The following is a 27,376-nucleotide window of genomic DNA, read 5'->3' on the forward strand; positions in this document are numbered from 1 at the left end:
CAATTCCGATTTTTTTTTAAACCCCAGACACACAGGATGCAACACATTCATACTTCGCTCCCAGCGTGGAGCTGTCATCACAAGAGAAGGTCCACAGTACAGATCTGGTTGATGTGGTGTACTGTAAAATAGAATTAGAGAGTGGTTCAATAAGTCTACTTCCCCCTTTAATAACCCTGTATGTTATTATTACAGTCATCCCTCTCTTTAACCAGGAAGGCCAGAGGAAATAATCCCTCTCTCAAACTAGGGAGGAGAAAGGAAATCATCCCTTTCTTTAACCGGGGAGGGAAGTAAGTCATCCTTCTTGACTTCATAAAAGACAAGAGGTGTGGGTGGTGAAAGGTAAAATGGAGATATCCATCAGAACTATAATGACGGTACAATACAGCTGTTCACTTCAAACAGGTCTACATGTAGCAATTTAACGTGTAGTACCGTCTACATGTTAGGATGTTGTATTGATTTGGTGGCGAGAGACAGACGGTTACCTTCCCTTTGTCAGTGAGGGAGCAGGGTGTGGTTTTCTGAGGGACCTTGTGCATTAAATGTACACTGTACTGTACACACACTGTACTGTATACACACTGTACGTGTGTTTGTGCGCCCACATGCATGTGGGTGTGTGTACGCGTCAGTGTGCGGCCATGTGAATGTGTGTGTGTGTGTGTGTGTGAGTTTATGTCCAAGAACATGGCTGTGCATGTTGGTCCGGGGTCGTGGGCCTCAGGGCCAATAACGGCCTTCATACCCTCTCCACCGGGCCCTCCGGAGTTGCCTCCACTCCATCAATTCAGTGTGCTGTTGCTCAGCAACCAGGGGTCCGGTTTTCCCGAGTGTGGCTGTTTGTTCCCCGCCGAAGGAGCCGTCGGAGAGGAGGAAGAGGGAACCAGAGGGAGCGAGCGAGAGAGGGGAAGACTCAAATTGGTAAATGGAAGATGTGGACCCAGGGGGCCCCGGATCAATGCCTGAGCAAACAAGCTCTCTCACTCACCCTTCGGTCTCTGGCTCTGCCTCATTTCCTCCCCGTGGCTCATGGTGCTCACTGTCTGTCTCCTTCACTCATTTCCATCCAATCTTCATCCTATTTGTCTTATTTCATATTTCTCGGATTCGCCTTCTCCTTGCTTCTACTTTTTGTGTTACAGCGCTCTCTCCCACACCCCCAGCCAGCCTCCCTGGTTTTCTCTCAGTGTTTGTCCTGTGTCAATGTTCATCAGTGGTGAGTGTTCCTCTCTAATTATCTAACTAATTTCTCCTCTCCCTCCGTCGCGTCTATTGACTGATGGACACAGGCTACTGGCACGAACCTCGTTACATGGCAAACGAGATCAACTCAGGGTTTCCCTGTCCGTGCATTATACAGCACATTTATTATGAGGTTTTTGAGTTTGAGAGCCTGTTCGTGTGTAGAGTATGTGTTTGTGAGTGTATTTGTGTGTGTGTGTGTGTGTGTGTGTGTGTTTGTGAGTGGAGTTTGTGAGTGTGTGTGTGTGTGTGTGTGTGTGTGTGTGTGTGTGTGTGTGTGTTTGTGAGTGGAGTATGTGTTTGTGAGTGTGTGTGTGTGTGTGTGTTTGTGAGTGGAGTATGTGTTTGTGAGTGTGTTTGTGTGTGTGTGTGTTTGAGGGTGGAGTATGTGTTTGTGAGTGTGTGTGTGTGTGCGTGTGTGTGTGTTTGTGAGTGGAGTATGTGTTTGTGAGTGTGTTTGTGTGTGTGTGTGTTTGTGAGTGGAGTATGTGTTTGTGAGTGTGTGTGTGTACGTGTGTGTGTGTTTGTGAGTGGAGTATGTGTTTGTGAGTGTGTGTGTGTGTGTGTGTGTGTGTGTGTGTGTGTGTGTGTGTGTGTGTGTGTGTGAGTGGAGTATGTGTTTGTGAGTGTGTTTGTGTGTGTGTGTGTGTGTTTGTGAGTGGAGTATGTGTTTGTGAGTGTGTGTGTGTGTGTGTGTTTGTGAGTGGAGTGTGTGTTTGTGAGTGTGTGTGTGTGCGTGTGTGTGTGTTTGTGAGTGGAGTGTGTGTTTGTGAGTGTGTGTGTGTGCGTGTGTGTGTGTTTGTGAGTGGAGTGTGCATGAATGCGTTGGATGGTCACGTATGTGTTCGTGTTCATTTGTAGAATGGCCCTTTGTAGAAATGACATCACCAACAAGAGAGGCGTGCGAGTTTGTCATGATTGTGCTTATATAATTTGATGGAAGGCGGGTCTGACCAAAAAAGTGACAGAGAGTTGGGTTTGTTTTTTTCTTAAAGGGGGTAAATTGTTTTTCACATGATGCATTTAATATGTTCTTCTGACTGTCTGTTTTGGGTGTAGATATACAGGATCTCACAAAAGTGAGTACACCCCTCACATTTCTGTAAATATTTGATTATATCTTTTCATGTGACACTGAAGAAATGACACTTTGCTACAATGTAAAGTAGTGAGTGTACAGCTTGTATTACAGTGTAAATTTGCTGTCCCCTCAAAATAACTCAACACACAGCCATTAATGTGCTGGCAACAAATGTGAGTACACCCCTAAGTGAAAATTGGGCCCAATTAGCCATTTTCCCTCCCAGGTGTCATGTGACTAGTTAGTGTTACTATGTCTCAGGTGTGAATGGGGAGCAGGTGTGTTCAATTTGGTGTTATCGCTCTCACACTCCCTTATACTGGTCACTGGAAGTTTAACATGGCACCTCATGGCAAAGAACTCTCTGAGGATCTAAAAACAATAATTGTTGCTCTACATAAAGATGGCCTAGGCTATAAAAAGATTGCCAAGACCCTGAAACTGAGCTGCAGCACGGTGGCCAAGACCATACAGTGGTTTAACAGGACAGGTTCCACTCAGAACAGGCCTTGCCATGGTCGACCAAAGAAGTTGAGTGCACGTGCTCAGCATCATATCCAGAGGTTGTCTTTGGGAAACAGACGTACTATGAGTGCCTCCAGCATAGCTGCAAAGGTTGAAGGGGTGGGGGGTCAGCCTGTCAGTGCTCAGACCATACACTGCACACTGTATCAAATTGGTCTGCATGGCTGTCGTCCCAGTAGGAAGCCTCTTCTAAAGATAATGCACAAGAAAGCCCACAAACAGTTTGCTGAAGACAAGCAGACTAAGGACATGGATTACTGGAACCATGTACTGTGGTCTGATGAGACCAAGATAAACGTATTTGGTTCAGATGGTGTCAAGCATGTGTGGCGGCAACCAGGTGGGGAGTACAAAGACAAGTGTGTCTTGCCTACAGTCAAGCATGGTGGTGGGAGTGTCATGGTCTGGGGCTGCATGAGTGCTGCTGGCACTGGGGAGCTACAGTTCATTGAGGGAACCATGAATCCCAACATGTTACTGTGACATACTGAAGCAGAGCATGATCCCCTCCATTCAGAGACTGGGCCGCAGGGCAGTATTCCAACATGATAACGACCCCAAATACACGTCCAAGACGACCACTGCCTTGCTAAAGAAGCTGAGGGTAAAGGTGATGGACTAGCCAAGCATGTCTCCAGACCTAAACCCTGTGGGGCATCCTCAAACGGAAGGTGGAGGAGCACAAGGTCTCTAACATCCACCAGCTCTGGGATGTCATCAGGGAGGAGTGAAAGTGGACTCCAGTGGCAACCTGTGAAGCTCTGGTGAACTCCATGCCTATGAGGGTTAAGGCAGTGCTGGAAAATGATGGTGGCCACACAAAATATTGACACTTTAGGCCCAATTTGGACATTTTCAATTAGGGGTGTACTCACTTTTGTTGCCAGCGGTTTGTTGTGTTATTTTGAGGGGACAGCAAATGTACACTGTTATACAAGCTGTACACTCACTACTTTACATTGTAGCAAAGTGTCATTTCTTCAGTGTTCACACATGAAAATATATAATAAGATATTTACAAAAATGTGAGACTTTTGTGAGATACTGTATATCAATAGCAGGCTGGCAGCCAGGGTGGTCCAGCTTCTGTGTTCACATTGTATTTACCATCTGTGTCTGTTGCTTTAAAGTCTACACTCTAAAAACAGACAGTGAAACAGACAATATGGAAAGCAAGATATTTATTTTGTGATGCCTTTTATTAGGGTGACTGAAATGACTTGATAAACCTGATTCTGGCCAGACCATTAGGGGAAAATCTTTTTGGGTTATTATTCATAAACATGATTTCTGACATTGACATGAGATTATTCTATTTCAATAAAACTTGTCCTTGTTTCTTTGTATAATGAACAGGGTTGTTGGCTCCTACATGTTACTTGGCTAAAAGCTGTGGTATGTTTTAACAACAAGGCCAGTGAAGGTCTGGAAATATACAGCTTGCTACGGATTCTTAACAATGCAATGGCAATATTGACCATATACCTTGCCTCGCAAAGGTATTCACCCCCCCTCTTTGTTGCATTACAACCTGCAATTTAAATGGATTTCTATTTGGATATCATGTAATGGACATACACAAAATAGTCCAAATTGGTGATGTGAAATGAAAAAAACATTCCAGGTTGTAAGGCAACAAAATGGGAAAAGTACCAAGGGGGGTGAATACTTTCCCAAGCACTGTACATTCTAACACACTCATAAACACAAGATTTCAGGTAAGGCGCAATACTTTGCATTGCTTCATTAGACAGTCGTGGTGTTTTTAGCCTTTATTCTACAGTGTACCTATTACACTGATGGGTCAGCGTGAATGTATTCCACGGAAAGCATATTTTAATAATTCACAGTCCCCACAGAGCCTGATCAAAACAAACCCTAAACGAATGATCCAGTGTGAGAATGTCTGCTCGTCCGTCTGCCGTGCATGGCTTGCATCATCACAGAGAACCTCAAGCAGTAGCCAGAGCACCGACAACTCAGCGGGACACAGTGTCCAGTACAGCACACCATCCTCTCTCTCCCACACACATTTTCTCCTCCTCGCTTTCTTAACCCAATTATATCTCTCCTCATTCTCTTTCCCTTCTTCACTCCGAGGCTGTCTCTCTACCACTAATGACATGGTGTGATAAGCTGTTGCCTGTCTGCCTGTCTGTCTGCAGCCACGGACCCAGCCATGAGCCTGGCTCTCATATGGCCCATGTCAGCTCCTGAGCACAGCGTGCGCGCGTGTCTACACCGAACAACGACACAAGCGCACTCCACGGCTGAAGGGAGGGAGGGGAAGAGAGAGAGAGAGAGAGAGGGGAGACGGAGAGAGTGGTGGAGAAAGTGCTAGAAGCTAGGAAGACAGAAAGAATGAGATGGAGGTATAACCCAAGGCGTCCTGTGTCTGTGTTGACAGAAGCAGACAGGAGCAGTTATAAACAGTGAGGAGTGTATCTGAGAACATGAGGCCCTTTATCCATACACACATATGAGAGAGAAAGGGCGAAGGGAGGGAGAGAACATAGTTCAAATGCCAGTTTAGAATACTAGCATTTTGATAATGAATCCATGGCAGCACATAGGGGAGTCATTAGATGTGGCATAAGACAGACAGGTTTGGACTACCACATTTGGGTCTCAGGAGAGATTTTATTTTGGGAAAATAGCACATTTCCTTCAAATAAAAACAACATGAGTATGGTGCATTCAAATATGTTTGCAGTTTTATAATGCTCTTCCGTACATTTTTCACAAGGCTATGCATTTTGTTATTGAATCTTATCTTAGACTATTGTTTACATGTAAAATAACGGAATATAAATATGTTCAGTTTTTGTACTGGGCATATAAGCAGTACAATGTTCACATTGTACTTTAACACAGGGCTAAGAGCTTGCTGGTCAAAGGGAGATTTTAGCCCACTAAGCAAGTGGTCATACATTTTGAAGTGGGCTTGCACCAACCAGACCCTGAGGCTAGTTGCCCCTGCTCCAAAGCAGGAATAGCACCTACTTTTCAGGGCTAGTAGTGACAAAAAAATCCTGTGTGAAACAGGGTCAAGAACAAAAGCATAGAATATTTATTGCTGCATTTTCACTTAATTTACATAAGCTGACCCACGATATTGCCAACAGCTACACAGTTGCTCTGTTTCGGTACTTTTACTAAGCAAACCTGTCCGATTTCAGTATACACAGCGAGATGCTTTCACTTCAAGGAAGTTCTCTGTCTCACGTTCATATTTTCACATAGCCGTGTGTGTCTTCCTCTGAGCAGTTCTAATGAAGCTGACAGGGTGAACATCTTGACCAGCTGAAAATTTCAGAAAGACGTAAATGTAATCGTGGTAGCATGTAATCGTGATAGCATGTAATCGTGATAGCATGTAATCGTGGTAGCATGTAATCGTGGTAGCGTAGCATTGAACGTGTCAATTATGTAAATGTGTCATTATTCACATGCTAGAGATAATGTAATGTTTGTGGCTTTTCATAGACAGAATGTAAAATGGTCTTGTGTTGTGTTTGTCCATTAGCCCAGGGCTGAAGAATACAAGGGTGAATCCTTTGCCTAGGGTTAAACCTTAGCCCAGGGTTTACAAGCTCCTGTATGAAAACAGGCTAAGCTACCCTAGGGCCATTCTTAGCCTTGGGCTAAGATAGCCAGGGGCTAAGAACAATGCAGTGTGAAAAGGCCTATAGACAGACTCACACATATGAACAGTGATGGTACACACTGCCTTAATCAGCTGCTTGTTGAGAACTGGAGAAGCAGCTAAAGGAACAACAAGTAATGGGCGGGGGGAGTTGGGGGGGGGGGGCACAGGTTCATTGGTTGCTATGCAGAAGAGTGCCTTTTGTTTTGTCTCTGATGAATTGTGTCTGAGCAGTAAAGAACAAACCTGTTTGGCTAATCACAAAATCAACATGACTTGATGAGTGATGAAAATATTTAAAAAAACTGTTTAAAACCCAAAAATATACAAATTAATGTAAATTGTTATTATACTACAATAGCTGTTTAAACACACATGTACTCAAAATTGATGAATCACCCACAACGTCTATCTTAACCTTATTTTGTTCAATTCAACATTTTCTAACTGTGGGGCTCATACAGTCAGTAGAAATTTACTGGGTGACTTTCGATTGAACATGAGTCATTTTCAATGTAGGTATCTTTACTTCTTTTCAAGATCATTTGGTGATATTACTACCCACACACAATATAAATGAATTGTAAATCAAACAAATGTAACTTTGATTTTGGAATCACTTTTGTTAGAAACATTACTTTTAAATGAATGAGGATGATACCACAATAACGCATGATGCAAACATGAACTGCTTCAGTAGAGAGATCAAAAACAGGAAATGTACTTTCAGAGCTCACTGTGAATCATAGACACCACATGTGTGTCAAGCTCGAGGATCCCTTTGAATAGGTAGATATGGTGTTGTTGGGTATGTGTTTACCACACTAAAATGGTGGCACATACATAAATTCCGCCTGTATGGCTGCTTTTTGTCCCAGGTGCTGAACAGGGGCTTATACGGAGGGCACACAGGGCAGCGGGCCTCTACATGTCAGCGTACCTGACGCAGCAGCCTTCACATGAGACATACACACACGCACACACACACACACTCTTTCATAAGGCATACAAATACAACAGACATATGTTTGTACTGTCCAGCACTCAAATCACTGATTCATGACGGTTATGTAGAAATCCTGATTATGCTGTTTACTTACAAAAGTGTCTTCGGTCTGGTAACATGTGCAATGCTATCCTCATTAGATTTCCATGTGATTTTAGCCGTTTCAAAGTGTTACCATATACGGCCCTTTACCCAAGGACACAGCACAGAACCATCCAATAAAACACTCAACATTGGGACTTTTTCTTAATTCTTCAGGTCAACACTCAACGTTGGATTGGAGTCTGCATTCATAGGCTGGGCCTGATTGGTTTATTTCTTTGTGTTTGTGTCTGTGTGGAGAACCCAACCTGCCAACACAGATACAGACACTACATAATGTTACAGATGTCCATACATGCCTTGTACAAGTTTTAACTAAACACCTACCCTTGAGCTAGTACGCACTGTTCAGTACTTAAATAGTATTTGTCTGTTCACCCACTGCATGTTTCCATGGTAACCAGCGGAAGCATAAAGGCTGTGTGTGCATGATTGTCTTGCAGGTGGCACGATGTTAGCACCTAAATATCCAACTTTTTTTTATGCCAAGCTCTATCTCTTCCCATTCATAATTTACCTTGGATGTACCTTTGTGGATGTAGTGAGACAAATAAACATAAGCAGTTTGTAAATATGCGAGAAAGTGACAAGATTATTACAGCACGACAAAACATACAGTAGCTGCATTTTAGGCGACATTGTTATGTTTCTATGATATGGAATGTAGCTTTGAGTTTATACCACATTTCCTTGAGACTATATTTAGCGTCTGGCTTTTCCTGGTGCTGCGCCAATCAACCAAAGTGATTCCCATTATTTGTTTACGAGCTGCAGAGACAAGGTCCCAGTGAATTTTTAATGATAGCTGTGTTTGAAATTTTGAATGAGCTCAAATTGGTTCATGACTTTTTAATAAGTTATGTGGAAGCCCCAGAATCCAAATTGTTTTCTCCTGGTGAACAAACATGCTTTTGTTCAGGATTGAATGACTCATACTCAAAACGTCTTGCCACATCAGCACAGATCACCATGGCAGCTTTTTAGAATACAATATCCTGTGCCATACTTTCCGTCCTCTGTTAAATTTGACAACACAGTGGACCAGAAACTTAGCGTCTTTCACGACTGCCTACAAACTTTTAGTGAAGACGTCTGAGAACGGAAGTGGGCAGAGACTCAGTCTGGAAACACCGTCAGACAATCTCCCACAATGATCATTTCTTTACGTTATGGAAAATTCACGCTAACATGGAAAAAATAAACCTTCGATAACTTCGTAATTAGGATGAAAAGGCTGAAGAACACGCAAAATTAGCTCATCCTACTGGAGTGCTCATGAGAATCTCTATGAGTTACTGATGCAACATTTTAAGAAATTATTAAGGACACCGTAAAAGCCATATTTATGGGGGGGGTGGGGTTTATAGTGTGTGTGCGTGTTTTGCATTTGGACACATCCCAATGCTCAACATCATTCAAGTGACTGAGGAAACAAAACATTCTGGGAATGGAATTTGAATGTTTCCATGAAAACGTGACAACATCAGTAACAAACTCCGTAACTATCGAGAGAACGAATTGAAAATGTAGAGGGCAATGAAAAGCATTACAATAGGTTTACAATGCTCAAATACAAATCATGCGTTGTTGTTACTGTTATGTTGAACTTTGCTCTGAGTACATGTGAATTCTGTGACTCTGTCCATAGAATGTCCTTCATTACTAGCCTAACCTTGATCACCCCTGCAACGTTGAAAGGCTTTGTAGATGTTAAGGCATGATGTTAAGCAGAACACAGCAAAACACAGTGTTACTGTCAAACAGAGGTACCCAGGTGTCTGCGTTCTTCTCTCTGCCCTCCACACTTAATTTATATAAGGTGTAAATCAACTCCCAGCTGTATGAAAACGAATCCTCCCCAACATTCAAGGCTGCGGCTCAACCGTGCACGGCACACAATCATTTATTAACAAAGTTGTGGATTTACGAGACAGGAGTACCAAGTTCCTAAACACTCTCTCTATTCTGGACACAGAGCCTGACAGGTCTGAAATATAGATCAAAGATCGTGCCCGGGGTATAGATCAAGTATGGGCAGGGTGGAGAAACACATGCATACTTAGTGTGTTTTGTGTAAATGGAAGACACTAAAAGAGTATATTTTATACTTCATCCCGCGATCTGGCATGCCTAACAACAGCTACAGTCGTTAAGTAATTCACGTCTGCAGCAAGAAAGATGATGTTGATAAATATTGAGAGATGGATATGTGCCCGACAACACTCCAAATCTCTCTCCTTATCCCCTTCTCACTCCTTTTCTCTCTCAAAATGTACCTCCCCTCGTTATATTGGGGGAAATGAAGACCTAAACTGTATACCAGAAGTATGATAGACACAGAGGCCACAAACATCAGTCAGAGAGCAGGCAGACATTTGTTCAGCTTCGCCCTGAGCAGACCAGGCAACACTATTAAGCAGCTTTAGGCCATCCATCACCCTCTCGGTGCCGGGTGCCAGCAGCTCCCTTTTAACTTTTCGGAGGTCATACTAACAGGAAGCAGTGAGCGAACACGATGTTCACTGACATTTCGTCCAGGGGCCCATCAGTGAGCCTTAGGCCGGCCATCTGCAGGGAAACCTGCCATTCCTACGGCAGGAGGAAACTAGGGGGACACACTTGGGTCAAACCAATAGACTGGGAGCTGACAACCAACGCTGCTCAGGTGTCAGACAGCCTGCTTAGCAGACGGAGGGAGCTACACGGGTGAAACACTTTTTCAGTTGTGTTTCTCAAAGACGGGAGGCAGATAAGAGAACTGGGAATGTTATGGAACCCACATTTACCCTGAGTTTCCAATCAGTCGACATGCAGTTGAGTTTCAAATTACAATATGAATTAAGTAAGAATTTTGTCAAACGTAGAATGACGGTATTTTCGGGGTACTGTGTTTATCCTGTTTTACAGGTGGGGATTAAATAACAGCAGAAGTGTAGGCCCATGGATGGGCAGCTCACATCTGTCACACATACATGTCTGAGGGCCAAGGGCCACTATTGAGGCCAAACTCCAATGAAGAATTGACAGGGGACAGATGGATAAACAGACTGACACACAGATAGACACGTGTGGTATGCACATTCACAAAGATAAAGAGAGTATCAAGTAGACAGGCAGATACTGGCCAGAAAGAAAAATAACAATGAGGCAGATGTGAACGAAGAAAACAGTTTTACGCTAATCAAAACACTATGAGCTTCTGGTACCACAGAGTGATTCAACTCAAATGTCAAGCAGATTACCATTACGGCCTATATTTTTTAGTTTAGATTTTAGTTTACTAGTGTATGAAACGGCATGCATTTTGGCCACAGAAGGCAACTGATACATTCGTATTAAATGGCTGTTAGGAAAGGGCTCACACAGCCTGTATGCCCACTCACAGCTGTTCCAGTGTCAGTTACCAAGTTACTCCAATGTATTATTTAAAAGTTGATATTGTTGATATCATGAAAACATCCATGATAATTCAGAAGATGTTTCCCCTGTCTTAAGACTAACAATCTCTTTTGATATAGTCCCTCTCAAATCCATGAATAAGCGCCTGGATTTTTTCACATTTTTGGAGAATCTCTCATAGCATGATAAAATAAGCTGTAATGGTTGCTTCTCTAAACCCTTAGTACTATTAAGGAGTTTAAAACAAGAAGTCCTTTATTGCCATACATGTGATGGATTCTGAATTGCTAGTTATACAAATGAATAATTAAATTTAGGTGCTAAAAATAAAGGGTTTAGTAACAATGTCCTGAGTTGTTAACAGTTAATCATAAGTGATCTCCTTGAGGCCCTAGATTATTTCACCAGCTTCTGTAGTCTAACATCCAATTTGTACTATATTACAGATTGACACTCAAAATATTTACACTTTACTTTGCCATCTGGTATCCTGATGGGTGGATGGCAAAGTTAATGTATTAGATTACACAATCCAGAAGAAGCATACTGACAAACAACAATGCAACTGGAATGAAAAAAAAAACATGAACAAGAAAAAAATCACATATATATACAGCTCCGGAAAAAATTATGAGACCACAGCACCTTTTTTCTTTCCTTTCCAAAAAAATTGAAAAGGAAGGTCTTGAGTGAGGAACAGAAGCATTCAATTTGCAGTGGTGGCAGATTCTGCTATGAAATAAACCAAATCACTAGGTCATGTCTTGTGTACCTGTCTGTACTGGCATATTTATGGCAAATAATGGATGACAAATGATAATATCAGAATGTGATTGGACCTACAGACTGTAATGTTGGAGTGCCTAGAGGGGCGTGGTCAGACTCCTGGGAAAATGTTTTATTTGGGGTGCAATATTAGCAAATATGATACACACAAGGAGGTTCAAGACCCACATGATCATATAATAACAATGGGGTGTTCTCAAGTCATTGGAGAGATTGACTGATTTAAACTGATCTGGTTAACAGCAGACTCTTGAGCAGTCAATGATGGATGGTTAAATATGTTTTCTACAGGTGGGTGGGTGGGACAGGATGGATGGGAGACTTGAGGATTTGTGTAGAAGAGAAAGAGGAGAGGGAGAAAGGGGGATGATTAACATCAGGGTTGAGTTTTCATTAGAAGAGAAGAAGGGAAAAGCTGCAGGGATATGGTATTAAAGTGAACTCAAGTGAACTCAAGTATTTGAATGGTGATACATACTGATATACAGCTCTGGAAAAAATAAGAGACCAGTGCACCTTTTTCTTTCCTTTCCAAAAAGGTTGAAAAGGAAGGTTTTCAGTGAGGAACAGAAGGGTTAAAATTAAGACACCACTGCAAATTGAACGCTTCTCTTCCTCACTCAAAACCTTCCTTTTCAACGTTTTTTTTTTATTCCCGAAGAATGTGTGCAGTGTGGCAGGGCGCGTTATCCATCTGAAATCAGGTACCTGGTCTGCGATGATGCTAAGGTAAGTGGCATGTATCAATTTGACGTCCACATGAATGCCCAGACCCAGGGTCTCCCAGCGGGAATCACACTGAATTTAATTTAGGAACAGAGGTACCCCAGATATGGGGAACTTACATTTAAACTTGTTGTTTTGTGATTGTCATTTACCTTTGGGAGATGTATTGGAACATTTAGCTGAGTAGCTAAATCAGCGAGCTAAGTAGCTGGAGCTACTCAAATGGTCTAGCTATGTGACTGTTGGAAGAACAAGAGCACTACAATCTGACAGCCTTGTATTTGAGTACACTAAATGCATAGGGTCTGTATGGGTGAGTGAGACTTTGTATCCTGCCTATCTGCCTGGATACCACCGTGTCTGTCTGCCAGGTGTGGTTGGAGCAGAAAGGTGGTGGACAAGTGGAGGGAACCTTCATACAGGGAACACCTTATGGAGTTAGTCTAAACCGGACGAGTGGTGGTGGATGGCTTGAATCTTACGTAAAGACAAAAACAGGCAAATAATGGCCCAGCACAACCGTGACGTGCATAACAAAATCTCAGAACTCAACTTGTCGGTCCGCATTATGGATAGGTTATTGCAGCAAACAGTTGCTATGGTTTCCACTGCAATAAGTTAAAAAAAAAAAAAAACGGGTTCGAATTAGGGTTAGGGTTAGATGCTCCAGTGGTCACTGGATCAGTAACACTGGAAAAACAACACCCGGACAGACAGAGCCCAGTTCAGTTTCCTTCCGTACTCTACACAGGCTTCAAACCCTCCACCAAATAGCGCATTTTTGGGATAAGATGAAATTGGATGTTCACAGCATGAACGTACAGCCATCTAATCTGGAAGAAGCACATGATGCCATCACAACACATTGGAGCAGCATTCTTTTGGGAGTTCTATAAGTAACCACTCTGCCGGGGCGGATCAAAACACCACAACCGATCAGCGACCACGAAAGACTAAAGGTACGGACACTGAAAGAAACTGGAACGTAGACGCAGAACATTTCTTAGTGTCCATACCGGGAAAGGGAACAGAGAAGTGGGCCAAGGCGAGGGAGTAGGTTCAACAACGTGGCACCAGTCAGACTGGCAATGCACGCCCAATCAGCCTGTTCACCCATGTAGGCACGCTTGCTTGCCCACTACTCTTAATCCCTCTCTCTCTCTCGCTCTCGCTCTCTCTGGGGCCTTACCCTGGCAGCATACCCTGGCAGCACACCCTACTAGCATACCATACATGCCTCATCAGTCACAGCATTGGCAGCCATGCCCAGTATTGAGCCTCAGATTGTCAACTGAGAGTTAAGCTCATGATGATTCTGGGAAATTGGGAGATTGTGCACTTTTGAAACTGAAGAAGAGGGTGTGTTGTGTTCAGGACTCGGTCATTCAGTGAGACAGTTTAATTGAAGCTCTTTGCTCCGAAATCACGTGTGATGTAAAAAAAAAAAAAAAAAGAAGTGAAGTGAGGTTTTTCTGAGTTTTGTTTGTCTCCAGCCAGGTGTGACAGCGTCTGTATGAACACAAACTCAGACACAGAAATAAGCACATCTCTCTGCCCTCACACACTCTACAATATGTCAGAAGAATCTGTGAAATTGCTTTGATAGGATGGAGTAACAGTAATGAGAAGTGAGTGTAATGTGAGGGCTAAATAATGAAATAAGTTAGTGCTGGGCCACAGAGACAGCTGTCAGTAGCCCTGTTCTCAGCCTAAGCTTTGCTCAATACTGGTCGATACCCTCCAACAGACAAACAGACACCCGTTCACTATCACACACACGCTCTCTGGCTCCAACCTCCCATCTCATGCACCAACAGCTCTTAACTTTCCGTCAAACCTGCCATCATCTTCTAGAGAACATGTTGCCACCTCCCTGTTTTCAACTTACTACTGAATGGTTCAATTGAATTGCAGACTATGACTGACTTGTTAAAACTGAAAAACAAACATATCTATCCACCCCTTAAAAGAAATCAACACCTTAGGAGAGTTACACGTTTCTACATCATACTTCCCAATCCATTCCCTAAATCTCTTCACTAAGTCAAAACATGAAATAATGAAATTCACCACCCAATGATATCATATGCCTAAAACGTAAGACATCAATGAAAGTTTGATTAATGACTTTTGAAATACAACTTCGTTAGCTTGCTTGACCATGCAGCTCGAGTTGACATGGTAATATGTATCTTCTATGACCACATTTTCATGACTTTGAAAAGGTACATTTAAATTACATCTTTGCCTACAATGAAAGGATCGGGACATTCGTAGGGTATTTCTTTAATACAAGAAGTTTCCCTGAAAACAAAAATAAATGTCAAACTGTCAATAGAGTTGGCCCAACATAAGTGATGCAGATATTGCCACATTTGCTATCTCCGGTATGTGGTTATCATGCCAAAATAAAAGCAACAGGCAAGGAATATTATGATAATAACAATTAGCCTTTGCCAATCCAAATTGGACAATTTCTAAAACGTTGCCCTCCGGCTCATTGACTAGCTCAGAACCATAATATCTGTGTCATCAGTTCACTTCTATTGTTGTTATTCTCATGTCAGCGGCCCGCTGATCCACATGTTACCTCAGACCCAGTCCCAGCACGGAGTCTGGAGGACATGGTGTTTTTAAAGCATGTCTTCATGCGTTACTATGAAACTATGCAGATAATATCTTCCATGCACATGTGGTTCCCCTCCCTCCGTCGCTCCATCTTTCCCCCTCTCCCACCCTCTCTTCCTCTGTCCGTTCTGTCTGAAAGTCTTCAGTGAGTTACTACTGCAGCTGGAGCTCGTGTTCCTGTTCTAGGTCTGATTAGGAAAACACAGTTGTTTACCACAGACGCACATCTGAAGGGGTTTGTCCGTAAATACGGTTCAAACCAAAAGTTTTTTGGACAGTGACACGTTATTCCCCTTTGTTTGGGCAGTGTACACCAGCACTTCAGATTGCAATGCCAATGGTGTTATTTTCATCCGTTTTGGAAATTACTACATGTGTTGTCATATGACAACCAGAATCATTGATGAAGACAAGTGAGCCAGATCCAGTGGCAGCAATGCCCAAATCATAACAATTCACTAGAACTCTGCAGGCTGTTAAGAATTTCTTTAGGCCATCCTGTTTTTAACTGTGTTTTTTTTTTTGTACATAGCAGTCCAGCCTCTGATGTTCAGCTTGTGAAGTCTTCTGTGGATGGTAGTGACTGACGCATCCATGTCTATGTCCTCTAGTTTTCCTGATCTTGTTGGCTTGTTTTTCCGTATTATGGTGAGCGTTCTGTGTTCAATATAAATACATCTGCAGAAAAAAGTGTTACAGTCCAAATGCTTTTTGAATTTATTGTACATTAACTCTACCAAAGAATACAGACAGAACTAGACCAATGTTAAAAGGCTTCTGAACATCACCCATCAGGACTGTACTAGTTTCAGTGACACTGATGTGCAGACTTTCGTGTACTGTTGGCATGCAGACAGACAGAAGGACAGCCATGAATCTTACATTGCTGCATTACACATTTAGGCCAGGAGGCCTTAAAGGGGAATTTCACTATTTATTTTAACTTTACCTTAAACGATTCCTCCATTTTAAAAGAATTTGACTGGACAAGAGGAAGTGTGCACGTGCTCACACCAACGCAGAAGCAGAAACCCCCTCCACTCATTATGGCGTATCCTAGCAGAGCAAAGAGAGTTAGGAAAAGAAAAAACAGCTCTAAATGCCTCAGAATCCCAACCAGTTATTACAGCTATCATCCCCATGGCTGCAGTATAATTACTCTGCCTTGGACAGAAGCATAACTCTAAATACTAGAGACTGAACAGCCATAAACAAAGGCTCATCCAAGCTAAGAAAAGCATCTAATAGTGAACTGTAACGTGATCCCATACCCACCATATAGCTGGCGTCCAGAACAACAACATCAATTAAAGTTGCAAGCAGCATTGACGGACTTCAGCTGTGTGCAGCACTATGCCACAGTCAGAACAAATTGGACGCAGCCTACAATGAGCTACTTCAGTGCTCCTTACCATGCTTGCCAAGTATCACAGCTCAGCATGGAAAATCATGTTGAATTCTAGAGATGCATTTCAGACCATTTTCCATGTATTTTTGGACCAAATAGCTACAAGAGTTAGCTTATGAATGTTTAAAGTATCAGCCCACATGGAAAGAACCTATATGAGGATATATGCGCATATATGTAACCTATATGCAGTCTATATGCACATATATGCTGCATATATACAGCATATATGCACATATATGATAATATATATGCTGCATATATGCGTGTATATGCCACATATAGGCAAAACTGAGGTGCATATATGTGCATATACAGGCCATATAGGTCTCCTGTATTGCTTCTTTATATCCACATATAAGCCCTATATGTACATACAAGATACGTCTCCTAGCTCATGGCAAGATCTGGTCATTTTGTAGCTCATATCTCACTTTGGAAACTGTCATACATGATGCCTAGCTCATATTTTCTATTATCAAGGCAATAACTAAGAAATAACTAAAAAAAATTATGCAAGAACTTATGTATGTGCGAACACGTGAAATGGGTATCACATCTAATTGGCATGTTATGGAATTTAACTATGGCACTTAAGTGAGAGGAGATGGAAAGCTATGATGTCTACACGTTTTCCTGAAACATTTACAAGGTCAATTCTTTCTTGTATGAAAATAGTGGAAAAGAAGGAAATGTATAACAAAATGGTTTGTGTTTTTTTTATTTTTGTCAATCAAGCCTTTTTTCCAATTTCAAGTCACTTCCAGATTCACATTACAGCTCATACACATCCACACATTCACCGTTACATCCACCAAATGCAATGTTTTCTGTATTGTCTTAATGCATTTTCCAGAATATGGCTGAAAGGTCATTACAGTCTGAATGTAGCAAAAAAACTAACAAAAGAAAAGTACATAGAACATACATTCAGGTAATCATCATCATCCCACATCTATCTGAGCATTTCACTGTGGTTAATGAATTTGAAGACAATGTCAACATTTCTGTTCACAGTTTTAACAAACAGACACTTTTCTTTTATCTGAGATGCTTGTATAGCAACTAAAGGCCCCAGACATTTCCCTACAGGGATGAAATAACAAGGATTCTTAAATTGACCGCAGATGTCCTGTTTCACTTTTTGGTAGTACTTCCCCACTGCATAACATGTCTCCCCCTGCCCCAGATCACAGACAATGAATGTCTTCACAGAGAAAATACTTTCCTCTCGATCAGAAAGAATGACAGTGTACGAGTTTCTCCGAAAAGTACGCGAGTAGTTTTGTGAATGAACTATTTCAAGATTAACCACTACTCTGCAAAAATACTTCACAGTGACTCTATTTTCAAGGTTGCTGATGCTGTTCAAGGCCAGAAAATCATCATTTCTGATCATACAAATTTTAGGCCTACCCAGAGATGTAACACCATGACAGCGACTTACTTCCTGCACCATTTTTTTCTCAACTGAAAAAGACTCTAAGAGAGCTAAGTAATCATCAGAAGCTGCCACCACGGTTTTTTGGGAAAATGATGGAAATGCAACCTGTAGCCAAACTGTTTTCATTATCTGCAGAGAAACTCCCTGGCTGCTCTTTATCATATCTAAAATGATCCCATTGTATGACTCAAACACAAATGCAGACTGTGCCCAGAGGGGACCCCAGTTCCTCACAGTATTGGGCAGATGAAGGCACAAATGTACATTGAAAGTGACATTATTGATCCCATAAAGGGTCTCCATTTCCTGAACAAACTCTGTTAGCAACCCCTCAGATTCTGATATGTGCAGTGGTGATATATTCTCACCGAGTAGAAGAGAAACCCCCTTTACCAACTTAAACCAGTGCTTCAGATATTTTTCAGGTAAGACCCCTTTCAATGTTGGTATGCTGTAATAAAACAACCACATGTTCCACTCGTGTGCCTTCCAGAACTTTTTCTCTTTCACTGAGCGGGGGACACGGGAAACATTACAGGGGGGTTTAATAGAAGTTAAAATGTCATCAATCTGTTCTGTTGAGTGTCCGATATACCATGGCGATTGGTTGTTTTCAGAATGAAACCACAGCGTGGTGATGCTTCTTGCTACACCCAGCAGCACACTGTGCATATAATCTGGAACACAGCCATCAATGATATTAAAATCAGGTAGACAAGACAAAATACTAGGCCCTTTCACTCCCTTAGTGGGGTTTCCAGCAAGAGCCTCTTCCACCAGATCATCAGTCTGGGAGGGATTCCTCAACTCTGCTTTTTCATAGGGATAAGCCCTTACACGCCCCCTGCGTTTTAGCACACTTGTTCCTTTCTGCATACAAAAAGAACACCCAAACTCACCATTAAACTGTTTAAAGTTCTGAATCAGTGGCCGAGCAACTGAATCTGCCACCATGGTAGTAAGCAGTACTTTACTTGTGACAATTTCCCCACTTTCACTTTCCCATATAAGACCATTAGAGTACAACTCTATGCATTCATCGACAAATGGTTTCATGTAAGTGTTCATATTTGGTTTGTTTTGACCAAACCACAGGCCACAAAGCATAACATGTTTTGCACGTAGCTGTATTGGCAGTTCATTAATAGTACACAAAATTGGCCACAAACTTTTTGTGTTTGATTTGTGCACTGGCACTCCATCACAGTTGAAAGTCAGTGATATGCTGTCTGGTGATGCAAGGGGTGATAGTTTTTTGTATAAATGTCCATCATATATATCTTTGATGGAGGCATCCTTCTTCTCAAAGCGGTGTTTCAGGTGTTTCCCTAATTGGTGGTCCTCAAGCAGTTTTTTAATTTGGTATTTTAGTGGCAAGTACAAAAAACACTGGTCTTTTTGTGCATGCGCTTTTGATGTGTCCTGGTCACAGACTGGGCACTTGACATTAAAGGGACCTTCCTGCATGCTTACCTTGCAACTCTTGCACACATAATGTACTTCTAATATGTCTTTCACTGAATCAAATGCTTTGTAGAAAAGGTACTTTGAGCCACTAACCAATTCCCCACCAGGACCAGCAATAAAGTTGATAAGATGCATGATGTCCTCCAAGGCTCTATTTGTTAATCCATGTTTGAGTTTTAATGCCAGCAGCAGGAGTTCCACCTGTTCTTTTGTTGGTTTCTGGTCTAAAGTTGGACTTGTGGGGTCTTCTAGATGTTCCTCTACTGGCTCCCCAGGTGAAGAGCTAGGGCCAGGTATGGGTTGGTTCATCTGTGAATTTAAAACATTGGATTAGCAATCCCAAATTTGCACAGACTCATACAAATGTACCATTTCATGTGGTTGGTAACCACTTGCATTTGAAGGCTCAAGTGTCTTTGTTTATTTTTTTAACAGTCTTCTCCATAGATTTTTTTTGTCATCATAAATTAATTTTATGCCCCCTTTTGTCCACATGTATATTTTTCTGACACTTTAAGCAACATCAGGAGGAATTGGGTTGTGGAATTATCTATGATGATTTACATTAACTAGTGTGCATGCACATGCACCAACAAAACAAAAAACACCTAACTTTAATATTTTAGCCATTTTTAGCAACTTACTGTGTCATCAGAAGCAGTAGACACCGGGTCATCTTGATTGTCCTCTTGGGTGAGATACCTAAAATAAAAATAAAAATCATTCAGCAAGAAATATGTAGGCCTAATGCGTGTGTGCGTGTTTTCTACTTACTGAGTTGTAGAAGAAGAGGCCACAGCTTCTTCATCATCACCCATATCTTCAGAAATGTCCCTAACAAAAATGTTGTGGTAATGTTAAAACACTTCATGCATCACTCAATATAATAGGATTGATATGACTGATTGATTAAGTCCAAGCAGGTAAATTCCATTCATGAGGTGAAACCTTTAAGACTGTAGATTCAAAACACACAAAGTGAAATATTTTCCTGGCTAGAGTTCCAACTTGAACCGTTTTCTTTATTTATTTACTTTGGACATGGAAAGGTACAGTGGACATGGAAAGATACATTTTACCTTTATACAAACATACTTAACATACATTAAGGGGAATTATGCCACATGCGTTTACATGGTATAGGAAATTATCTGTAGCTGGTAGCTTTGTTAGCTGGCTAATTTAGCAAGCTAGCTTCTAGTACGTTTTGTTACAAGACTTACTTTCGTTTACGTCTTCTCTTTGTTCTTTCTGGAACGGGTGCTTCGTCGTCAACGAGGTACCTTTTGTAACGTACTGGATCCATATCTATTGCTTTTCTTTAATTGCGTCTAAATTGCATTTCTCCACTCTGCTGCCACCGATCAGCCGCTACAGCGTCGCGTAGTTGATTACGTCATCCGCATGCGGCCCAGCACACTATCTTTCGCGCCGAAAGATAACGGCTGGGCGTAAAAATGGCGATATCAGCGTTGGAGATCCGCTATGTCCTACTTGAATGGACTGAGGGTGAGGATAGAGGGGCCCATAGTATTTTGGCTCTCGACTGTGTCCGGAATTTTTCAGTAAAAAAATTTCTTGAAAGGACTGAAAAAACCGAGAAGCTGGTGGAATGGCGAAAAGGCCGCCAACCCTGGCAGGTGCACCTAGCAAGAATTATTGACGTGGCAAGTATGTTACACGCTAACTTTATCTGACGTTATGTAGTTACATACAACATTTAATGTTTTTTCTCGCTCTTAAAGAAGTCTAAAATGGATCTTGCTAGGTACCTGGTTAGCAATAGCTTCGCTTTCTGGCTCATGTTAGCTACATAATTTGCTAATGTAAGCGAAGTCCAATTGGGACTAATGTTAGATTTGGTAACGTTAAGCATGATTAGACAAACGTTTGCAGTTCATGATAACATTTTAATTTTATTGCACCAGAATTTGAAAAAACTCTCCAAATTAAACTGCGTGGGATCGAGATGGAGAAAGAAGTCACACAGCAAACAAAACGTCCTCACATCCCAAACTCAAAGTACCGTGATCAGGGGCAGACTGAGAAGGCTTCAAAGAAAAGGGTAACTGACTGCACCAATTGGTGCTTTACTTAAATGATCTCCCCCTCTCTCTCTTGTTTCTTAATGTGTAGGCATGTGTGTAGGTTTGTAATTGTGTCATCTATGATGATTTCATGTGCTTTGTTGACAAGATGTATGTGCAAGGTGGTGTAACGTAAGTTAATAAGAGTTGGGCTAAAAGTCAGTCTGTTTCTCTCTGTCAAGGTTGACAATAAAAAGAGAAGTCCTTCTAAATACAACCACGAGGAGGAGGAGGAGAAGGAGGAGGAGGAGGATGAGGCGCGTCATGACAGGCCTTCAAAGAACAAGGTACACTACCAGTCTGCATCCAGTGTGTGTTGTTACATTGCAATACAGTAAAGATAAGTAAGACTTTTATAATAAAGTGCATTACCAGTAGCTGTAACAAGGTATGACACCGGCACAGTAGGCAACTTTGTCCTCTCTCTTTCTCTCTCCCTCCCAGCGGGCCAGCGAAGAGGAGGAGCGTATTGGGGATGAAGAGGACATAGTACCACCCTCTAAGAAAAAGGTAGCCTAAATGATGACATCCATTGTGTTGTGTATTACATACATACATTACATGACATACAAGATGAGGAAGTTTCATGTTTTAAGTAAGGAATAACCACCAGGAGGCCGGACAACCAGTTACATATAGCCAAGTGGAGGGACTTCTGCCCTAGACTTCTTGCCACCTTCCTCTTACACCTCTTGTGACATCCTCCCAGCCAATCAGAATCAACCATTTACAAGATAAGTTATATAACAATTAGCTGTTGTTCTTCTCTCTGTCTCTTTCTCGTAGACAGCTGCTGAATTTAGAAAACACCTGGATGAACAGATGTGGGAGAGAAGGAAACTTGACCAAATGCAAAGAAATTTGCAGGAGTTGAGAAATGAAGTCCATTCTCTTAAAAATGAAAATGCACGTCTGAAAGACATTATCATCAATCGTAAGTATTCCTAATTTTAATATTTATTAGCAAGGTTTTTTCTGGAGATGGATATTGCGGTGGCAGAGAAGTGTAAACTTAGAAATGTTATGGGCTGAAACACGTGTTTGGCAAAATATGTTGTTAGCTGGTGAGGTAGTGTGTGTGCTCATATAGCCGTTGATAAGATTCAAATTAGATTTATATTTATTTGTCTCTTTCTGGAGGAATTTGTAGAGGGTTAACAAAAGTCATGGCCTAGAGAACATACAGTTCATGAGAATAAATGATGCTTTTCTGCCTTCAACGGCTCAAGAAGGCAATCGGCTCCAGAAAAAAACCCTGGGGAATTAGAATTTGGGAGAAATTGGAGAAAGAAAATTGCGTTCACAACCAGGTTTCCTCTGCAGAGCCTTATCAATGGGCTTTGGAGGGTTTTTAGCTTGAGTTCACAGCTGAAGGAAATGTCTTTCGAAGAGTAAGGGCACTGAGTTGCTGGGTGCTATTTTGATCTAGTGATTGTAATTATAGTTTTTTCTTTATATAACCTCTTTCTAGAAATCCCTCAAATGAAAAGTGACATCGCCATTATTGCTCAAAAGGTAAGTTCCTCTGATTTTCATTGCTTTTTAAAATTGTTTCTCAAGCAGAACTGGAGAGACTTGTGATGTTGGGCTGATTGATAGTGTTAATTTTTTATGTATTTACACTTTAATTTATTTAAGAGAATAACTATATTTTTCTTCTATGAAGAAGACTGGAAGGACTCCTGTGGAGGATCTAGATTCCTCCTTCTCGACCTTTGGAGAAATGCAACCGGTGAGTAACCCCCTTGCATTTTTATTTATTTATTTATTTTACTTGTTACTCAAACAGAGCTATATGGATTTTTATGATGTTTGGCTGATTACTTTTGCATGTAACTTTAATTTATTGGCATGTTTAATGTTTTCCAAGCCCCCCCTGTAAATAAGAATCTATAGTGGCTTGCTTGGATGAATAGAAATTGTTGAGTTTTACTATGTTTCTTTCTTCTCTAAGACTCCAGAGAGGAGACAGAGCCCAGAGGACACCGAGCCCTTTAAAGAGAGTCCCATGGTGACTGAGCGCTTTCGAGAGACACCACAGGTGTGTGTAACCCTTTTATACCTCAGATTTTACTTAAGGCTCCAACTGAGCTATAGGGATTTTTATGTTGGGATAGTTAGTGGTAATATGTAATTTACTTGCCCCATATTTATAAAATTGTTGAAGAGTTTAACAATGTTTTTCTTCTCTAACAAGACTGCAGCAACAGCTGAGACCTCAGCGAAAACACAGGTGAATAACATATTATGTAGTAAGGATGGGTATAAACTGTGTGCTTTGTAGGAGCCAATTAGTGTTATAAGTGACAATCATCCTCTCCTCCTGCCCCCCTTCACTCTCCACCCACTGTCTTTTCTCCTTCCCTACTCTCCATCCAACCTCCTCCTTTCCCCCCACCCTGTCCTCCTCCTTCTCTCCTTTAATAACGTTTTGGGCAGTGATTAATTTGTTTCATTTCTTTATCATTCATCTGCATTTATACATATCATTAATCTGCATTTATACATAAAAACCTATTAACTATTGGGAAGCTAAGCATAAGAATCAATATGAAACATGAAAAAGTTTCTAAAAGTTGCCAATAAATGTATATTGTGATGTGAAATTATTTTTCAGATGGAAGTTATAAAGGGCTCTGGGGTGTTTTGCCAGGCAGAAGCGTGGAAAGCAGCCCGCCTTGCCCCCTCTGCTACTGCCATGGTGCGGAATCTGCTGCTGGGCACCTTTGATTTGGAGACTTTGCTGAAAAGCAACCTGAATGGTACAAAACAACATGTTCCTAATCTCTTCAACATGTTCCTAGTCATATTCTGTGGAATAAATTATGTGTGTGCGGGCATACCATCGCTTTTTTACTTGGCATTTTTGTATTTCCTTGCACCTCAAGAAAACATGATGTGTATATAAAAAAAACTCTTGCTTTCTCCACCTTCATTTTACACCCCTTTCATAATAATTTTGAAATATTACATTAAGGTGGGAAGCCAACCAGAGGGGATGGGGAGCAGCTGGTCGCACTTGACCAAATTAAAAAGGCAGCCATTATTGGTGAGTAAATGCATAATGCATTGAGAAGGGAAAACCAAACTTTTAAGACTTTATAAGTTCACCACTTTAACCATAGCCTACTTGTATCAATATTTATTAGGCATCAATGGAGACTGCATAAAGTAGGGCACCAATTATTGTTACTGTATCTGCTTGGCACCTTTAATACTAATTCATCGCTTTCTGACTTCTTGATCCTACCTTTCCTCTTCTAAAGCCACATTGCTGGGGTATTGCGCTGTAAGGTGTGTAGTCCTCTATTTTGTAGAACATATAGTGTTGCAAATAACCTCATGGCATATTGTTGTCGTCTGAAGTGTTCTTAAATAATCATATTCACCCCTCCTTCACCTTAATCCCCTCTGTCCTGTGTTTGTGCCTTATTTTGTCTATACCGGTAATTGATTTGCTTGATTTTATTGCTTGATCTTATTGCTCTTCGAGTAAACCTGGCATGGCAGCTCGCGGGTGGAATGTGTGTGTGAATGGGTCAATGGGAGGACATTGTAATGTATTTTGGGGGTGCAGGAAAATGCTATAAAAGTGCAGCCCATTGACAACTAGATATGTTTACATGTGCAAAGTTTCTTACATCAGATAAAAAATTTGAGGGATTAGAATATCTGAATCTGTTTACATGGAAACAAATAATCTAATCATGACGTGCATAAACATGCACCAAGCCTTATTCAGAATAATAGCATTTTGACATCCGCAGAGCGGTCTTAATTTCCCTAAAACAACTGCAGAAGTTGTACTTCACCTGTGTTTTAAGCTAAACAAAAAACTCGGGAGTGGCAACATTTTTCCTATCCATGAATTTTCTCTGCTTTGGATGCACATGATTGACCGTGTGACTGTTAACAATGCAATTCCCATGACGGACATGTGCATATGAAAGAACGATGCCCCCCCCCCCAAAAAGGGGGGGTGATGTTTCCAATCAGAATTTCTTTCAGATTTAGCAGAATCCAATCAGAATCTTCCAACTGACGTGTTTACATGACACATTTTTTATTATGGTCAGCCCTTTATCCAAAATATGTCTCCAGTCGCAGCTGTACTGTAAGCACTTTGGGTTCCTGATGAAGCACTATATTATTATTATACTGTCTAATTATTTTTGTCTTCTCTAGATGCTACATTGAAGAAGTGGCCGGCAGCCAGCCGAGGGCAGATAGGCACATCTATCAATTCAAAGCTCACGGAGCTGAGAAGATCAACAAGATAAATAGTTTTTTTTTTCTATTCAGTTTTTTGTCTTGTTTTTGTTCTTGTTCTATTTGATTGTTCTTAAGTAAATAAATAAATGTACATTTCTACATTTTGGGCTTTTATTTATGTTGCATAGTAGCTATGGATTTTAATAATTTTACTAATATATAGGTAAACATATAGGTGCATATATACATGCATATATGCACCCATATATACTTGCATATATGTACCTATATAGGTACATGTATGCACGTATATATGTACCCATATATGTACACATATGTGCATATATGTGTACATATATGGGTACATATATACATGCATATATGTACCTATATAGGTACATATAAGCCCGTATATATGTACACATATGTGCATATATGTGTACATATATGCACACATATATACGTGCATATATGTACCTATATAGGTACATATATGTACCCATATATGTACATATATGTGTATATATGTACATATATGTGTATATATGTACATATAATATAGGAAAACGGCCAATTTTATATATGTCACATATATTAAAAACATATATCAAAACCTATATTTAAACATATATGTTTATATAGGTTATTTCCATGTGGGAGTGCCAACCAAGCCATATAGCTAACTAGCCACAACTTTTATCAGACCTAAAACAGACAAAAACCACAGACTGTACTACCCCGCATTTAACTTAGTAGATACTGATATTATTTGCTTTTGTTTTAACATTATTGTTTTTTATTTTTGACATTACTTAATATCTAGCTAGGAAGTGACAAAACATTCTGTAGCCTGGAGTCCTTCATGTAATCTGGACTGGACGTCTCTGGATAAACATGTATTTCTCAACCCGATTTGGACATTGAGGGACACATTCAACCAGCCGTGAGGTAGGAGTCCATAGCTAAGTACAATTCTACAGGAAAGCCTCTGTTGAAGTTAACCCTTTTCCAGCCTGAGTGGGATGTTCATTTTCTCATTCGATCAAGACCTGTTGTTGTATTAATTAATATAATTTGGAGGGGTAACACATTATGTGAAGAGAGAATACATATTAAGCTGTGAAACAGCCCTTTCACATCATATGACTGGTAACTGGTAATCAGTTAAGAGACAAATCCTGAGGAAATGTGTATTTCGGACAAAGACTATTTTGTCCCTCAAACAATTTCCAGTCACTCACTTTATACCGACACTTGCTTGTTTTGTACAATGTAAACATCTAAAATTAGAAATTAAATACCTGTTACTGAAAAACGGACACCACCTACTTTGAAACCTTTGGTTTATGAATGGGTACCTGCATGTGTAAATTGTGTCTGAAGGCAGGCATTGTAAAGGATTAACACCAGTGTTGGTTACGAAACTATTTGGACCGGTCAATTTGTCACTTAAGACCATTAAACGCAAGATGGTGTTTGGAAAGCCAACTGCTAATTGTGCAGATTGGTTACAGATTGGTTTTGAGGGGCCTCTCCCTGGCAGAGTATATGAGCAGAGTGGGGCTGGTGTGGGGTGAGTTGCAGAGCGCCTGTACTTTGGCTAGATATCAA

At 41.0% G+C, this 27,376-nt stretch overlaps 2 protein-coding genes across 4 annotated transcripts; one reads left to right on the plus strand and one right to left on the minus strand.

Moving 5' to 3' along the window:
• Positions 1-10,092: 10,092 nt before the first annotated feature.
• LOC114839822 lies at positions 10,093-20,796 on the minus strand. Its single transcript, XM_034291980.1, has 5 exons — positions 20,690-20,796; positions 20,241-20,300; positions 20,111-20,168; positions 18,003-19,775; positions 10,093-10,197 (listed from the first exon to the last, which is right to left on the minus strand). The coding sequence occupies exons 1-5, from the start codon at positions 20,770-20,772 to the stop codon at positions 10,093-10,095; spliced, it is 2,079 nt and encodes a 692-aa protein (XP_034147871.1). The 5' UTR covers positions 20,773-20,796.
• A 41-nt stretch (positions 20,797-20,837) lies between these two features.
• LOC114840332 (myosin heavy chain, clone 203-like) lies at positions 20,838-26,008 on the plus strand. Of its 3 annotated transcripts, none has more exons than XM_034291619.1 (13): positions 20,838-21,137; positions 21,395-21,531; positions 21,736-21,840; positions 21,998-22,063; positions 22,340-22,487; positions 23,025-23,068; positions 23,223-23,285; positions 23,508-23,594; positions 23,751-23,786; positions 24,171-24,315; positions 24,531-24,602; positions 24,820-24,847; positions 25,739-26,008. In XM_034291619.1, exons 1-13 carry the CDS (start codon positions 20,924-20,926, stop codon positions 25,887-25,889), a joined length of 1,296 nt encoding a protein of 431 aa, XP_034147510.1. In that variant the 5' UTR covers positions 20,838-20,923; the 3' UTR covers positions 25,890-26,008. The 3 variants fall into 3 exon arrangements, with proteins under 3 accessions (XP_034147510.1, XP_034147509.1, XP_034147511.1); XM_034291618.1 differs by having other exon boundaries at positions 23,220-23,285; positions 25,739-26,007; XM_034291620.1 differs by lacking the exon at positions 24,820-24,847 and having other exon boundaries at positions 23,220-23,285; positions 25,739-26,005.
• The last annotated feature ends 1,368 nt before the right edge of the window (positions 26,009-27,376 follow it).

This window comes from Esox lucius, chromosome 4, assembly GCF_011004845.1.
Source record: "Esox lucius isolate fEsoLuc1 chromosome 4, fEsoLuc1.pri, whole genome shotgun sequence".
Taxonomy (NCBI): domain Eukaryota; kingdom Metazoa; phylum Chordata; class Actinopteri; order Esociformes; family Esocidae; genus Esox; species Esox lucius.

What these genes read in the sequence shown, in the direction of transcription:
- LOC114839822 (XM_034291980.1), bottom strand. Translation starts at nt 20,772, where the DNA reads ATGGATCCAGTACGTTACAAAAGGTACCTCGTTGACGACGAAGCACCC. An exon ending in AAGAGAAGACGTAAACGAAA is followed by an intron (nt 20,301 to 20,689) that starts GTAAGTCTTGTA and finishes CATTTTTGTTAG; the next exon opens with GGACATTTCTGAAGATATGG. An exon ending in AGAAAAAAATGGTGCAGGAA is followed by an intron (nt 10,198 to 18,002) that starts GTAAGTCGCTGT and finishes CTCCTGCCGTAG; the next exon opens with GAATGGCAGGTTTCCCTGCA.
- LOC114840332 (XM_034291618.1), top strand. Translation starts at nt 20,924, where the DNA reads ATGGCGATATCAGCGTTGGAGATCCGCTATGTCCTACTTGAATGGACT. An exon ending in TACCACCCTCTAAGAAAAAG is followed by an intron (nt 22,064 to 22,339) that starts GTAGCCTAAATG and finishes TCTTTCTCGTAG; the next exon opens with ACAGCTGCTGAATTTAGAAA. An exon ending in AGACCTCAGCGAAAACACAG is followed by an intron (nt 23,787 to 24,170) that starts GTGAATAACATA and finishes ATTATTTTTCAG; the next exon opens with ATGGAAGTTATAAAGGGCTC.